This window comes from Amaranthus tricolor, chromosome 9 (genome assembly GCF_026212465.1).
Source record: "Amaranthus tricolor cultivar Red isolate AtriRed21 chromosome 9, ASM2621246v1, whole genome shotgun sequence".
In the NCBI taxonomy this organism is placed as follows: domain Eukaryota; kingdom Viridiplantae; phylum Streptophyta; class Magnoliopsida; order Caryophyllales; family Amaranthaceae; genus Amaranthus; species Amaranthus tricolor.
The window spans coordinates 24,896,123-24,912,405 of record NC_080055.1 but is presented as its reverse complement, the minus strand read 5'-3'; the positions used below and the strand labels follow the sequence as shown (position 1 = coordinate 24,912,405).

The window sequence follows — 16,283 nt, the reverse complement described above, 5'->3', positions numbered from 1 at the left end:
GAAGGATTTCAACACTCTATTCTTTAGAGCTGAGCCAACAGAGGGGTTTGGACGTTGAGTTGAGAAAAGAAGGCATGGGAATGAGTTACTAATAACGAGCTCCCGAAAAAGACATTATATAGACTGGATTATAAGGGTCAGTCATCCGGATTCATTTCTTGTCGCAAATATAAAATTGTAGAATAGCATATCTCAATAGATTGACGTAATTTTTCTACCGCGTGTACATTCCCATAATGATGGTGTTTTTCCAAACTCAAACTTTGTTGTTCAGCATCTTGGACTAGCCATCCTTTAGAAGGTATTGTTAAAAGATCATCAATTCCTCAAGATTCATGGTTTTCTAAGGGCGGCCCATTAGCTTCCAAAGATGGAACAAGGGATTGCTTTCGTCTCTTTCCTTCTGGGCCAGGAATGGAAGTTGTCGTTAAGCTTCTTTGGATCAATCGATAGTGTGCTTATCGCTCTACTTCGCTTGATTCTCATGCCAGTGGACTCGTCGCTCAGCTTTAGGCCTTATTAGCTTCATTTCTGAAGTGAGCATGAAGTGGCGTCAAGAGAGGAAACTCTCTGATGTGGGACTGATACCCCAGTTAGAGGTGGCGAGAGCTGAATCTAACCCAGCGGGCAAAGTAAGAGGTTTGAGCGTAGCAGCTCACTCATTGTTACTTCCTCCCGTGCGGGTGCACGTGTTTGGTGACACGCACACACTGTCCTGGCTTTAACACAGTCAGCGCCAACCACTGGCCTTCTTCTCAAAAAAATAACCCCTAAGAGGCATTATATGATAACCTAAATGACGAGCAAACTTCAACTCTTCGCTATAAAAGACTCCAACGAATTTACCTGTAGGAAAGAGTAAAGTACCTGCTTTATCCTTATAAGGTAAGAATGGACATGATATATTAGTAGGACAGACTACATAGGCCTCAATAAAGCCAAACAAGCTATCTAATTCGACGCTCTCCAAATTCTTTTTCCAGACTGGTATACCACAAGGCATCGGATATTCTTTCATAATATAAGGATATAAAGAGTTCACATCATAATAGTATAGATTCTCCCCATAAGGTTTATAGACATCAGAATGCCCACCATAATACCCGCGCCTAATAAAGGTGTCTTGATTCCTAGTAGGTAAATGAATATGAAAGGACTCATCATCCAAATAATTATTACGAAAGATTTTAAGGGAAAGCGATGACAATGTCATCATTTCCTCGATATCAATATTATACTTATCCCAATAAATCTTTTGTGCCTTCAACATCACACCACCTAAGATAAGGATATCTTGTCGAAGATAGTTTATCAAATCCTCACTATGACCCTGAAGATTAGACACTTCCAATTCAGAATGTGGGATAGAACCTTTGGCACCTAATTCAGGACATAATGTCTTACCTAATGATTCAAGACTGCTAGGGAGCAATGTGCATGAATCTCTGAAACGTAATAAGAACTTACCACCAATATAGACTTTCAACTCGTAAATTTTATGATTCCTCATCAATGTTTTAATTTTATACTCCTTACCACGATCAGCATAATACCTAAGAATGAAAATTCCATCAAATCGGGCGAAATTCTGGAAATAAACTGTTCGAACCCGAGGATTTTTATTAGCATAGATCTCCTAATTCGAGAGAAATTCTAATAACATTCTTTTACTCCTATCTTCAACCGAGCATATGTCTGCGGCGGGAACAGGAAGCACGGAAATCCGTTGGAAGGCTGGGGGCGAAGCTGGTGGAGGATCAGGAGAAGAAAGCGGGCAGTGTATAATAGAAAAGGGAGACTGGGAAAGAGCAGGGCGAGGCTTCTGATTCAATTCCCAAGCAAGAAAGAAGTGAACGGGAGGAAAGTCAGGCCGTCGTGAGAGCTGTTGGTGGTTTAGTAAGGAAGGTCATTAGGCTTAGGCCGGGGCTCAAGGGAAGGAGTCGTAGCTGCACTTAAAGCAAGGAACCAAGAGGGCGTAAGGGATAGAATGTTTCATTTTTTTAAGAAGAAGACAGAAGTTCTCTTCACCCAAGAAGCCTGGGCGCCGGGGCTTAGACAGCAAGGAAGTTAGCATAGGCATCTCGCCAAAAGCACGAAACTGGTGATCCATAATAGGGCGTTGGGGAGTAGGCTTTCTCTTCTTTTGAAGAGGAGTTGTTAGGTGAAGTAATTTGAAGGTAGGTAGGAAGATGAATCAATACTTAACTTATATAAAATAGTCTTGCTAATGCACATTCCTATGAAGTCCAAATAGCAAAAGAAGAGACGAGCGAGGGGGTCGAAAGAAAGCTCTTTCAATTTCAAATAACAATATACAACCAACAACGCCTTAGGCCACTATGTGCTACTCCGTCATGATCGCATCCTATATATATAGCAGTTTAGTAAGCTTTCAGTGATGCTCTCTATCTACGATAATAATTTAGATTAAAGTACTAAATCTAGGCTGTTGGCTTGGAATTAGCAGGCTACTTCAAGTGTGCCTCGTCTTGCCGAAAGACTTGGGATTTCTTCAGGACGCGCAGCTGTACCCGATGCAGTTGATTTGTGTGATAGCTCCCTCTCCGGGTTGGTCATGCTTTGGAAGATACTTCAGCCGGTTCTCGTAGTCAATTGTTCATTCGCCTCTTCACTGCTCCCACATCTTTTCAGATGCTTTTCGGCATATCATCATGCAGCCCCCGAAAGAGTATGCATGAAGTCTCAGTTAAGATGAACAAAGACTACTTAAAGCAGGTTTCGAGCTCATCCAAGTCAACTGCGAGTGGTTTCTCACTCTAAGCAAGTGAGTATACCTATCAATGGTATACGAATGATAGAAGCTTATCTACAGCTCTTTTTTGACTTACTTATAGCCCTAAGTAGTTATCTAAAGTGTAGCTAATGCAGAGCAGCAAGTGTAGCTAGGGGCTAAGGTGCTAAAGTAGCTATTGAAGCTAGGAGTTCTTGTTCCTGCTTGAGTGAGTAGTTCGGGGGAAATGTTGCTAAGAGCTTTGCTGTTTTAGCAGTTATTGTAGCTATTGTTGTTTGAACTAAGCAAGTGTAGCTAACCTCGCATTCTGTAGCTGAAAGCGCTATTCAATGTTGCTGTTGCTTCTAACTATTAGCTCTTGTTGCCTAAGTGAAGTTAAAACAACTTGTTTGGCTTCTAATCTAGCAAGGAAGCAGAGGGGCCCGTATGCTGATGAGCGAGTGAATCTTGCTTGTTGTTAATACTAGCTAGGTGTCTTAGCAAGTATAGCTATTAGGAAGCGAAGGGAATGAGCTCGGCTGCTTCTCTTCCACACTTCTTTTTTTCTGTGTCCGTTCCGCATGCGCTTTGCTCTCTTCTTATTCTTCATTGGACGGGTTGGATGGACTTCGCCGTTCTTTCCCAACTAAAATATAAAAAGGCTGTATCACATCGAGATGTCGATTCGTTTTCCGCCCTCAATGAGATGGGGAATTTGGAAACCCCTATTTATTAAGACTTTTGGGCCCTTTATCTTTCTGAATTGAGGCCCGGCCCGGCTCGCGTCGTTCCAACAACCGGCGGGGAGCACCTCAGTCAGTATACGGTCGTGCGCAGTAACTGAGAGTCCTATTACACCTAAGGCCAACTTAAATTCACCAACCCAGGGTTCATCTCGTGTAGTGATTGTGGACTCGTACAAGGATATTGAGTAGACAGACGGTTGATGTATCAGACTCGACCCTATCTTTCGTAGCATGCATTCCCATCCGTGTCGCAACTGATACGGTAAGCTACGTGTCCGGTGCACGGGGAACTGCCTTCGGTCCCCAAACTGAGCCTCTCTCAATAGTTTGTTTGCACTTATTAACTACGAACAGTCTTTTTAGTTTTTTTTGGATCACAACACGTGTTTGCAGTTAGTAAATGCGAACAGTCCCTACCCTCATGTTTGGAAATTAGGTGCTTATAAATGGAAATAAATTCATATGCATCTTTTTTTTTGATAAATAAAAAAAATTTATCTATTTCAAATTTTCCAGTTAATACACGTACATTGGTCCTTTAAATTAATTTTGGGTAGATGGTCACTGCCTCACTGGATGTCGATGGCTGAAACTTTCCTTACCGCATTTTCTAAGGTAGATAGCTCAAACTGTTACACCTTCGCTGCTCGATCTAATCGGGAGAGATTCTGAGCACGTTTAATATGTTTGATTATATTAGAGTCTCGCTCAAAAAATTTGGAGGCTTAATATTAAATAGTATATGTTAAGTGTTTAAGATACAAAACTGTTAAAAAAGTATCATAATTTTTAAAAGAAAAAATTATCCAGAATAATCTAACTTTTTCATGATTTTCCTATAATAATTACGCCTATTGATTAACCATGAATAATTCCAACTTTGTGGGAAATTTGCCTAGAGCAAACTCGGGTAACCCGATGACTTGCTATAGCAAATTTTATTTAAAAAAATGATAAATTAAAATAAATGTCGAAAAAATGTTAGAAAAATTTTTTTAGAACTTTTTATGTAAAATTTTAAAATTTTTCTCTATTATTATATTAACTTTCAATTTACTTTTTTTGTAAATTACATACTATAACAAATCATCCAGGTATTTAAGTTTATTTTAGATAAATATCTCATGTAGTTGAAATTAGTTATGGTTAATTAATAGTTGAGATTATTATAGAAAAATTATAAAAAGATTAAATTTAGATAATTTTTTTTTTAAATTGCACATAATCTTAAAAAATTTATTAAATTTACTCGGAACTACAAACTCGTATTTTACTGACGTGCAGTGTATTTTGCAATTAATAAATTTTATAGCTTTGTAAAATTTCAAGAAACTTTTGTGTAGTCAATTCTATGACTTTATAGTCATACTTATATTTCAAAGCTACTTATTTGATGTATGGAAATCAGCACAGAAGCATTCCTATATTATGGGGATTAAGATTATTTATTCTCATAATATTTGTTAATCTTGAGACCAGAAAAATAAATTATGATCGATTTTAGGGTTTTTTTCATTTTAAATAGATCGCAAATTCATAGAGCGAATCAGCCATCAAATATAATAACGTTACCCTAAGATTATTACATCTTCCATACAACCGAAAAATAAGACAATATTTAGCTTATAAAATTTACATAGTATACTATATATATTCTCTCTGTTCCTTTAGGATTGTTACTGATAGTAAACATGTTGTGAGGAAAAATATCACTATTATTATGAATGGTGTGACTTCAGTGCACAATTGATGTATGCATTCATATGTGTAAGTGATGAGAAAAATCCTATGGGATTGGAATTAAGTTAGTAACTTAATGATTGTGGTGTTTAAGTGTGATTTATTTGTTGAAGTAATCATGGAGTTATGGGTCTTGATGATGTTTAATGAAGAAGTACAAAAGGTTTTTGAAGATGCTTTGCTCAAGCAGAAACTGACAGAAAGCATACTGAAGGTCGCTCGACCAGCTCGCTCGACCGAGTGAGCTTCTGAGTGGGTTGAGCGAACAAACAGAATACTTCCAGTAGCTTGCTGTAGCCCGCTCGACCGAGCGAGCCTCTGTTTTGGTCGAGCGGATCTTCTGAAGATTCGTAGATTGCTGTTTTTGTCCCTTTAACTTCTTAGAGTTGTTTCAAAGTGGTTAATACTCAGAATTAAGGCTGTAATCTCATTGAATATACTTAGTACTATAAATAGAGAGCTCTCATGTTCATCCAAGACACATAAAAACACAACCTCTAAGCCAAACACATAGCCTTTTATTTTATCTCTTACTCAATTGTAATATTTCATTTGTAAGAGTGTTTTACACATTTGAAATAATATTAATAAGAAACACACGCCACGGAGGACATAGCCATTATTGGGTGAACCTCCTTAAATTATTGTGTCATTTTGCAAATTTTTATTTTATCAAACGTTCGTAAATTCATTGAAATTGTTATCGTTCATCAAAGTTCTTAACAACGTATCGATCTTGGCAAATTTATTTAAACTATTATTATTAACAATCTCAAAGGAATAAAAGAGTATGTAGTAGCAAGATTTTAAGCATATAATATTTTATAGGCATAATCCCTTGAATAAATATTCATATAAACACTTCAAATTTTAAAATGTAAGAGACACATTTGTGCTATACAATCACATTCGACATAGATATATAAAGTATTATACCCTTAGGTTTCTTCAACGCAAAAACGGTAAAGGTCATGGAAATACTACTAGAACTTTTTTTTGATTACGTGATAGATGATAGATTAAGGGAAGAAGAATTAGGTGGGAATCAATCCTAAGATCTTACGTGAGGAAGACGATACTTGCTCAAACTGATACAAAACCTGATTTTCACTAAAACAAATATTTGACAATTGCTGGAATGTGAACATTGACGAAAAAGTCTTTCCAGTCGATAGATGTAGGATCGAAATTGAACACATTTTCATCCAAACCATTTTCACGAGCATTAATCAATAATTTTTCTGTATTTGTATCTTCAAAACTGCATACGATCATTAATCAATTTAATCAATACTTAAAAAATAAAATGTAACTAATATATATTGTGAAAAGGGGGAGTATAATCATAGTTAATGGCAATAAAAAAAAAAAACAGAAAAGGGGTGTAATAATATAGAAGTACATAAATTATGAAAATGTAACACTTACATGGCCTTGAAGAATAAGTAGGGTTTGTATAACTCCACCAATTTGGTTGCTATTTTTAGCTTTTTGTCGAGATTATATAAACTTCGTTGAAACTTGCTAAATCCCATTCTTGACACAAATATTATGATCTTTACGTGTAAAAACAAAGCTTTAGTTATACTTCACTTGATAATAAGGAATACTATAAATAGTACATGAAGATAAAACTAACCATTTTTACTAGATAGTGCCACGAAATTAGAATGATTTCAAACATACGTATGCTACTCAATACGACACCCTTTTTGACTTTTAAAATGTTGCCATCACGATTCCTCCATGGATTTTGAGCAAAGTAGTCGTAATGTAGGTCATGCATCTCTTTAAATGTTATCGGATTTCTGAATGAGCTCCCAATTTGATACACAATCAAATTAGGTTTATTTACATGTGCCTTCATAGACACAATAATTGAATTTACGAACATATCAGCTGGTATCTGCGTTTAGCATGAAAGGAAGAAGATACTCACTGTAATGTTAACATGTATTGTTTTCAAATGAAATTATTCAAGTTATAATTTCTAATTACCAAGTTAATCAAAAAGGACTAACCAAGTCAAAGACTGAATTTTTATCAGCTGCAAATAAATTAAGACTCCCTTTTCCATAAATAACAGCAACACTATCAATAGTCCTGCAATGATATAAATAAAGTTGAACTTAAATTAGAAAAAAAAAAATATTTATTGGTTTATTAAAAAAAAAAAGAGATAGTTGTATATATAATTTACCTGCAACCTTCAACCCAACCAGGAAAAGGTTCATTCAAAGTGCTACAAACAATAGTAGGTCTTAATATAACAACCGGTAAATTGCCTCTAAGTTGCCCTACAAGCATCTCTCCCATTGCTTTAGTAAACACATATGTATTTGGCCATCCATACTTCCTTGCCCTAATAATCAATTAACAAATATATTATATTAATTAGGGTTGATATTAAAAAGTGATTTACTTTAGAGCCCTAACACATATTATCAATATATTGTTGTTTGGCAAAATAATTTATTGGACATTTTAAGCTTATTTTAATATAAATAGAAGATTCACTGGTCAAACTATTCAATTCTAAAATATGTCAAGTATTAAATTAGTTATTTGAAATAGTTTATTACTATGAATAAACTGTTATTAATAAACAATTTGGTATGAGTAGCGAGCTCAAAAGTCAATAAAATTAATTGGTTAAAATAAGTCACTATAATCAATTATCAACCAACAGACATCAGTTAATTTTAACGCTCCTTATATAATAATGGAATCTAAAGTGTTTACCTTTCCATTCCCAAATCCTTCATCCTTTGTCTAATTTCTTTTTCAGAAAGTTGTTGAGTTTTGAGGTTACTTAAACTTTGTTGAGCAAACTTCTTCTCAAAATCAATATCCAAACCAGACACTCCATTCAAAGTCTCACCCATTTCATATGGCTTTTCAGATATTAGTCCTTCCTTCTCTCCACATACATATGCTGAATTAAACATCAATTAATCAATTAATTAGCCATTTTTATCATAATATATTATTAATTATTACAATTATTCACTTGAAAATGATAGAGTATAATATGACGTATTCTGAGGCCTCAATTATCATCAAATTATACTGTACGATGACAATTAAAACTGTATCCCAAGATATATTAAATACGTACTCCATCAGATCAAAATACTGATTAGTATTAATTATTATTATTAAATTACAAAGCTTACCAGTGGAAACATGGATGAGCAATTGTATGTTAGGACATTTCTTAGCAAAGTTGACAATATTCTTAGGTCCATACGTATTTACTCCCAATGCCACGTCATATCTACAATATAATCGATCGTATGTACGTAATTAACCAAAATTTCTTAAGTACACTAATAAATTATGGAAAAAAATGAGGAATTAATTAATTAATTATAGGGTTAACTATTAATATGTATTAATTATACCTTTCCCAGAATTTAGTAGTAGCGGCAACATTAATAACAATATCAATATGTTGATTAATGTGGTGATCAGTAATTCCCAAGTTGTCATATGAAGTATCTCCAGCAATTGCTCTTATTTTTTCTGACATTAAAGAATCAAAATCTGATCCCAATTTTTCTTTTAAAACATTGAACAATTCTTTCCCCAAAACCTGCATATATTTAAAATTATATAATTATATGTTACAAAACAAAATATTAAAAATAAGTATATTTTTAAAGATATGTACCTCATCTTGAAGGCGGGTATTGGCAGCTTTTGCATCTCTAGCCCTTATAAGAAGGTATAATTTCTCGACGTTTGGTTGAATACGAAATATCTTTTCAACAAGAACTGCAATAATTAAATAAATTAAAACATATAGATATAATATTAACACGCATGAACTTATAGGAATATTCAATTCATTAAAAACACTAATTAATTAATTAATTAATTTGTTATAATATTTGATAATAATAATAATAATAATTAAAAAAAGGAAATAATAATAACGTACTTTTAGCAATGAAGCCAGTGGCTCCTGTAATCAAAATTGTTTTGTTTTCAAGAAACTCACTTATGCTCTCAAAATCCATTATTATTAGATTCAACAAGTAATAATTTGTGAGACTTAAATTTAAAGGAGATATGAATGAATAATTGATTTAATTTCAAGTGAATTTGATGATGAAACTTAGCATGCATCAACATGTATTTATACATGTTATTACAACTACAGCTTATCAAAATCAAGCATGACCACAATAAATGTCAATTGCCACAACTATATGTATTTTATACAATTTTTTTTTTTTTTTTTTTTTTTTTCCAAATGTTTCTGTTTTTGGAATGTCTTTATCCTCAACTAATGTTTTTATTGTCAAATTTACATCGGTATGTTAATATGTATCTTTTTTAAGAGTCGGAAGACTCAAGTGATCAAATTAATTAAATGACCCCACAAAACGATATGTGCCTCCACCACCGTCTATGATGACTATCATAGCCCATAAAAAGAACCCTAAATTTCAACCCAACTTTGGTATTTCCTTAAGTATAGCCCATGGGTGGAGGAATGAGCCAGCAAAATACAACTCAACTAAAAAATTAACTAAAATGAAGATTTGGATAAATTTTTTGTTTCTAATAGTTTATTAATTATTTTTAAAATTAAGTTAAAATAAACAAAATTATTCAGAAAAATAGTTAATGAATTATGCTTAAAATTAAATTAAAATATTTAACTATAACCATTTTCCCTTAATTTTAATACAATTAACAGAAAACACATAATTTTACGTGATTAATGCTATTGAGCTATCAGTGTCCAAGTTCAATGCTACCATTGTGACAAAACTAAAAACGTATTGCTAAACGTTTCACCAAAGTTGAGCGCTATCCCTTAGTTTTTATGTATTATCAAACTGTTAATAATTATACAGAATTAGGTTTTATTTCACTAGAAGCATGTACCACTTGTTTATATGCACAATTATACTTATGAATTCAATACTCGTTCCTTCCTTTATTCTCACTTTCTATCGGTGTGTATATATATATATATATATACATATATATATATATATATATATATATAACCCCTCTTGTATGAGATCGTCTCACCGTGAGACGGGTCTATATAAACGGCCCATAATAAAAAAATGCTAAAAAAAAAGTGAAAACTGAACTCCTAGGAAAAACAAATAAATATAACTACTTTTTTTAATAGTTTAGATTAATCAAATTAATGCCGTCTCACAATGACCGGGGCGAATTAGCAATTTATTTAAGTTATAACAATTGCCAATTCTCTTAAGTTTAGGGGTAACTTATGATACGTGGGGGAAGCTGATTTTATAAGCTAGTTACGTTCTGAATCGATTGTTCCATAAATGTGATAGGATAATTTATCATACAGTACAGTCTAGTAATTTTTGTATAAATTATAAATATTAATTGTCTTATCCGAACATAATCTAAAGCATATTCCAGAATTAATTAGCTCAAAGTACAATAATTAATTGCCATAATCGAAAAGTCGGCCCAAATAAAAGAAGTTCAATTTAAAAGGCTCATATCACAATCAGACTTATCCAACATTAACCTGATAAACATAAACAGATTATGACTCAATTCGACTTGATTCGAAATAATCCATATATATAAATCAAAATCAAATTATATCAAGGAAACTATATATAATCAACAACTATAATTAACTCGTGCAGATATCACTACAACAAATTAACTTTTCGTGACATAGGATATAGTGACATTGAAAAAAATGTCATGAATTATATTTTTTAGTATAATAATTGTCGGTTTTTATTTTAAGTTTATCTATAAAGTGATCTAGTGACACATTATTTAGCCTTTCATGACATGTAATTGTTACTATAATCTATATTCTCTAGTAGTATTTTTGAGAAATGTCACTGAATCTAATATTGCGAAAAGCTTTTAAGATTGTTTATTATGCTGCTAAAGGGTCTAAAGAATGTCACTAAATTCACTATATATACCATTAGAAATTCAAAGTAGTGATATTTAAATTAAATATCGTCACTAAATATATCCCACTAAAAGTAAATTATGTTGTAGTGTATATTATATCCGAAATCCGCCCAAACACGAATGGACACCTTTAATGACTATATATTGTGAATAATAATAATAATAATAATAATAATAATAATAATAATAATAATAATAATAATAATAATGTTATTATAATTATTATTATTGTCAGGGACATTATCAATGGTACCCCTAAATTTTTTTTATTATCAATGGTACACTCGTGTTAGTGAGCGTTTTACAACCGTAACCTTTTCTAATTTTTTCCGTCCAAAATCAACCAAAACCGTTAACTTTTTTCTTTTTTCCTTTATGTTAAAAATTGCAAAATAAAAGAATAAAGAAAAAAGTTAACGGTTTTTGTCGATTTTGGACGGAAAAAATTATAAAAAATTATGATTGTAAGATGCTCAATAATACGAGGGTACCATTAATAATAAAAAAACTTAAGAGTACCATTGATAAATTAAAAAAACTTAAAGTAACCATTAATAATTCCCTTATAATTATTGTGAATAGAAATTATTAAGTGAGCTGACTTTTCTGTATACGCGTTGTAAATATAGAGGAAATATTGAAGAAATGAAAATAGAGTGTCCCCAATGGTCAATGTGGGTGGTCCCTCCAAGTATGTGGCGAACATGGGGTGGCAGAAACATTGCATATTTATTGTTATGTTAGAGTGTTTTATTTATTGTTCTCATAAAGAATTTTTTTATTTACATCATAAATTTTGGACAAAAAAATTTTACTCATCCTTATTTTAATATTTTAATAATGCTTGTGGTCCCCACATATTTTTCACTAACTCCATTTTAACAATTTTATATTCCTTATGATCTGTTTTACACTAACTTTATAAAAATATTTTTTAATTAGTTGTGGTCTCTTTGTTTTTTCCATTAACTTTCTTTTAATATTTTTTTAATATTTATGGTCCTCACTTTTCCTCCATCAAATTTAATATTTAATATAATAATATCTCCACTATCTAAAAGATTTTATTTTTTTAATTTCCGTGAACATTCCTTATGAACTTCATCAAAAAACCGAGGAAGTACTATAACATATTTGATTCATAAGAAAATATCGTTAGTATCCTTAAATAATGGCAAAAGCGTAAGAGCAATGAGGTATGGAGTATGAATAAAGTAGGGTAAAAAAACTTACAAGTTTATTTATGATGTATTATATAGTAATATGATTTTTCTAACTTTTGCACTGATAAATTTTGTTAACGGACTTGTACACAACAAAACTCGAATAAGATAAGAATTGACTGCACATATACACGATAAGGTTTTATCCTAAAACCAATTGATAATAAAAAAAGTAACCCATCAAGCTTATATGTTAGTCAACCTTCCTCTTATTCGATGTGGGATCACATATAGGTTATTTTTTTCCAACATGCACATAATGTAACACTAAAATTGATAATTATTTTGAAAGCAATGATAAATATATTTTAAAATAATTATATATAATAATATTTTAAAGAAAAAACCAATTTTATTATTTAAAATTACGTACATAGTACACAGATTAGAAAAATCAATATCAAATATTGTAAAACGGATGAAAAAAGTATATGGGGCGTTATTGTTGGGATGAGTTATCCCACATCGATAAATGAAAATGGTGTGCATGCTTTATAAGCTATTAGAGACCTTCTTCCCATTGCCATATGGTTTTGGGATGGTATATATCTCCTTGGCTTATGAAGTGTGTGCACTTATGTCCCCCCGTTAATATGCTGGCATTCACAATAAGTCCGGCCTAATTTAACATGGTATCAGAGCTGATGGTTCATCAACAATTTAAAAATGGTAGGTTCGAAAAGAATGACGTTCCTGCCCTAATTGATTACTCCCACATGCGAACTTGACGGGGTTCGCATGTGAGGGGGGTGTTGGGATGAGTTATCCCACATCGATAAATTGAAAATGGTGTGCACGCTTTATAAGCTATTAGAGACCTTCTTCCCATTGCCATATGGTTTTGGGATGGTATATATCTCCTTGGCATATGAAGTGTGTGCACTTGTGTCCCCCCGTTAATATGCTGACATTTACAATAAGTCCAGCCTAATTTAACATGGTATCAGAGCCGATGGTTCGATCAACAATTTAAAAATGGTAGGTTCGAAAAGAATGGCGTTCCTACCCTAATTGATTACTCCCACATGCGAACTTGACGGGGTTCGCATGTGAGGGGGGGTGTTGGGATGAGTTATCCCACATCGATAAATTGAAAATGGTGTGCATGCTTTATAAGCTATTAGAGACCTTCTTCCCATTGCCATATGGTTTTGGGATGGTATATATCTCCTTGGCTTATGAAGTGTGTGCACTTATGTCCCCCCGTTAATATGATGGCATTCACAATAAGTCCGGCCTAATTTAACAGTTATGAAACGAACGAATTATATACCTAAGTTCGTACAATATTATAAATTTCAATTAATTTTCTTGCCTGTCCATCGGCATCAGCTGGCCTCATTTAATGTTCATGCCGTGGTCTCTTTTTGAAAAGTAAACCGAGTAATTTACTAGGAAAATTAATATATATTAGTAGTCATTTTGTGTTATTGAGTTTGCTACATAAAAATTTAAGTGATAAAGAGTAAATATTAAAGAGCGTTTTACTATATACACGGATTTTGATCAATAGTTATAAAAAAGATTAATTTATTTTTATATAGTAATAATTAATATCATAAATTTTCCTCATTTGAATTCAACCAAATATTATTTCATAATTGAAATAATATAAGTCATAAATATAGCAAAAAGTAATACTAGATATAGCATAACATAATGTTTATATATGTACATTAGAATATATTTTACCAAAAAATAATACTTTACGTTTACACACATTATCAAAAATGATACGTAATACTAACAAAATAATGCAAATTAGATAGACATTGAAAATTAATTTATGAAGAAAGCTTAACGTACGCTCTAGTAACCTTCTCTACGCATTCAACATTTATACGATAAAATAATATACTCCAAACTAGTACCCAAAAGACCTGTTAAAGTAAAAAACATAATTTAAAAAACTAAAATATTCTAGTAGTAAAATTTGTTTTTCGTATAAATAGGTATTATTTAAACAATTGCAAATTTTTAATATGTTCACTTTTAATATTTATCACAATCACATTGTTATCATTAGTTTATATCTGTTATTGTATTTTATTCATATGTATCTGAACATTTTAATATATCCGTTCATTAGGCGGGCATATAAATTATTAAGAAATAAAATAAGTAAAATACTCCTAGTACATAAGGAAAAATAACTAATTAAACGAACTAAAAAGTAAAGGCATCTTAATCTCTGAAAAAGGAAAGAAGTACCACACAAAATGAAGTATAAGAAAAGGCATAAGTATAGAGGAATACAAAAAATCTTATTTGATTCGTCTTTATATATGTTTTATTAATATTTATTTAAATTACATATAATTAGAGATATTTAAAATTGCATTAATAAAGTGTAAAATCAAATAAGATAATTGATGTGAATTAAAGATAATAATTACAAAAATTATTTTGGAAACAAAAAGGAAATCAAAAGTAAAAAAAAATGCAAGGGCGTAGTTATTTAAGAACAAGTAACATGTGACAATATATTTAGTGAAAACAATATACTCCCTTCAATTCAAAATTAATATTTTTTATACACTATTTATATTTTACTCTTAATTTGTATTTACTTAATCTAAAAGTTCAAATATTCTCAAGTAGGATATAGTTCGATGAGCTACTCTTGTGAGAGACCGTTTCTCGCGAGGCGGCTTCAAAACAAGAAGCTAAAATGTTAACAATGATGTTAATTGGACTTTTTAGCCCATTTATAGAGAGCGTCTCACCGTGAGACGTCTCTTATAAGAGTTTGTGTTGTTTGATTCGTTTCGATGTGAAAGTTATTAATAATAAATTTTTTAAATTTTTTGTTATATATAATTAGGGATATTATGAATTAAATTAATGTATTAATAAATATAAACAAACCAAATAAAATATTAACTCTTAATTAAAAGGAGTATTTAGCGAAAATTCAAAGGAAGCATGAATGAGTAAAAGCAAAATCAAAGGAATCACCTAACCGGAAAAACAAAAACAAGGCGTCTATGAGACTTTGACAATATATTTAGAGAGAATGCGGGCCAAAGTTGCATAATAAAAAAGTTGGTTGTGACATGTGAATTTTGTGAGCATCCATAACATCAATGCAACACATGTAACATGTACTTCTATTTGGGTAATGGCAAACTTTAAATTCAGATTATTTTAAGTGGAGTTATTACATTCTGAATTAATCTTTGATTTAATGGGTTAAATTTTTCACAAATTTTTATAAGAGCTCATCTTTAGTCAGTCTGTTATATATTTTTTAAAATATTGTAAACATGCATTAAGAATGATGTAAATAGACATTTAAGATATTGAAAGTATGCATTAAGGATACGATAACTAAGCATTAAGGATAATGTAAATAGGCATTAATCTTTAATGGACTGGACTTGAGATACATCTCTCAAAAAGACGATCTCTAAAGAGACTAGCCGTAAATTTCTTCATTTTGATCAACTCTATAAAAAAGCCATACATAATTTTGTATTTTGAAACCTATTTTTTGTTATCATAATAGCGTTGTAACACCCCGTAATTTATCGGGTTTAAGAAATAATATAATAAAATAAAATAAATACGTATTATTAAATTATATTATTTCACATATATAATTTTAAGAAATAAAGTGAGTTAAATTTTAACGGTAACGAGTTTTATCGCGTACGAGACTATCGCGTAACGTTCTTTTTATTTTAACAATAATATAATAATGACTTAATTAATTAATTAAATTAAATTAAAAAAAAAATAATAATGAGAGGGGAGTGAAGGGGTGGCCGGTTGTGATGAGGAGGAAGGGGAGGAGTTTGTAACTCCTCTCATAAGTGAGTATTATGGCATAATTAAACTCACCTCTTAAGTGCCTATTAATCCTTAAGCATCATTGAGTTGCCTCACTTTTCCTAAGCTTTC

At 31.6% G+C, this 16,283-nt stretch overlaps 2 protein-coding genes across 2 annotated transcripts; both read right to left on the bottom strand.

Annotated features, from left to right (window-relative positions):
- Positions 1-730: 730 nt before the first annotated feature.
- LOC130823420 (DNA polymerase-like) lies at positions 731-2,577 on the bottom strand. The gene is made up of 3 exons (XM_057688040.1): positions 2,473-2,577; positions 1,685-1,822; positions 731-1,636 (listed from the first exon to the last, which is right to left on the bottom strand). Exons 1-3 carry the CDS (start codon positions 2,575-2,577, stop codon positions 731-733), a joined length of 1,149 nt encoding a protein of 382 aa, XP_057544023.1.
- A 3,446-nt stretch (positions 2,578-6,023) lies between these two features.
- Positions 6,024-9,372, bottom strand: LOC130824347 (fatty acyl-CoA reductase 3-like). The gene is made up of 10 exons (XM_057689317.1): positions 9,161-9,372; positions 8,891-8,994; positions 8,622-8,812; positions 8,394-8,494; positions 7,960-8,152; positions 7,418-7,579; positions 7,239-7,320; positions 6,857-7,123; positions 6,646-6,773; positions 6,024-6,478 (listed from the first exon to the last, which is right to left on the bottom strand). Exons 1-10 carry the CDS (start codon positions 9,237-9,239, stop codon positions 6,328-6,330), a joined length of 1,458 nt encoding a protein of 485 aa, XP_057545300.1. The 5' UTR covers positions 9,240-9,372; the 3' UTR covers positions 6,024-6,327.
- Positions 9,373-16,283: the final 6,911 nt, after the last annotated feature.

What these genes read in the sequence shown, in the direction of transcription:
- LOC130823420 (XM_057688040.1), bottom strand. Translation starts at nt 2,577, where the DNA reads ATGACCAACCCGGAGAGGGAGCTATCACACAAATCAACTGCATCGGGT. An exon ending in CAAGACGAGGCACACTTGAA is followed by an intron (nt 1,823 to 2,472) that starts GTAGCCTGCTAA and finishes GAATTGAATCAG; the next exon opens with AAGCCTCGCCCTGCTCTTTC. An exon ending in CCGCCGCAGACATATGCTCG is followed by an intron (nt 1,637 to 1,684) that starts GTTGAAGATAGG and finishes CTCTCGAATTAG; the next exon opens with GAGATCTATGCTAATAAAAA.
- LOC130824347 (XM_057689317.1), bottom strand. Translation starts at nt 9,239, where the DNA reads ATGGATTTTGAGAGCATAAGTGAGTTTCTTGAAAACAAAACAATTTTG. An exon ending in CACTGGCTTCATTGCTAAAA is followed by an intron (nt 8,995 to 9,160) that starts GTACGTTATTAT and finishes TAATTATTGCAG; the next exon opens with TTCTTGTTGAAAAGATATTT. An exon ending in GCTCATCCATGTTTCCACTG is followed by an intron (nt 8,153 to 8,393) that starts GTAAGCTTTGTA and finishes TGTTTAATTCAG; the next exon opens with CATATGTATGTGGAGAGAAG.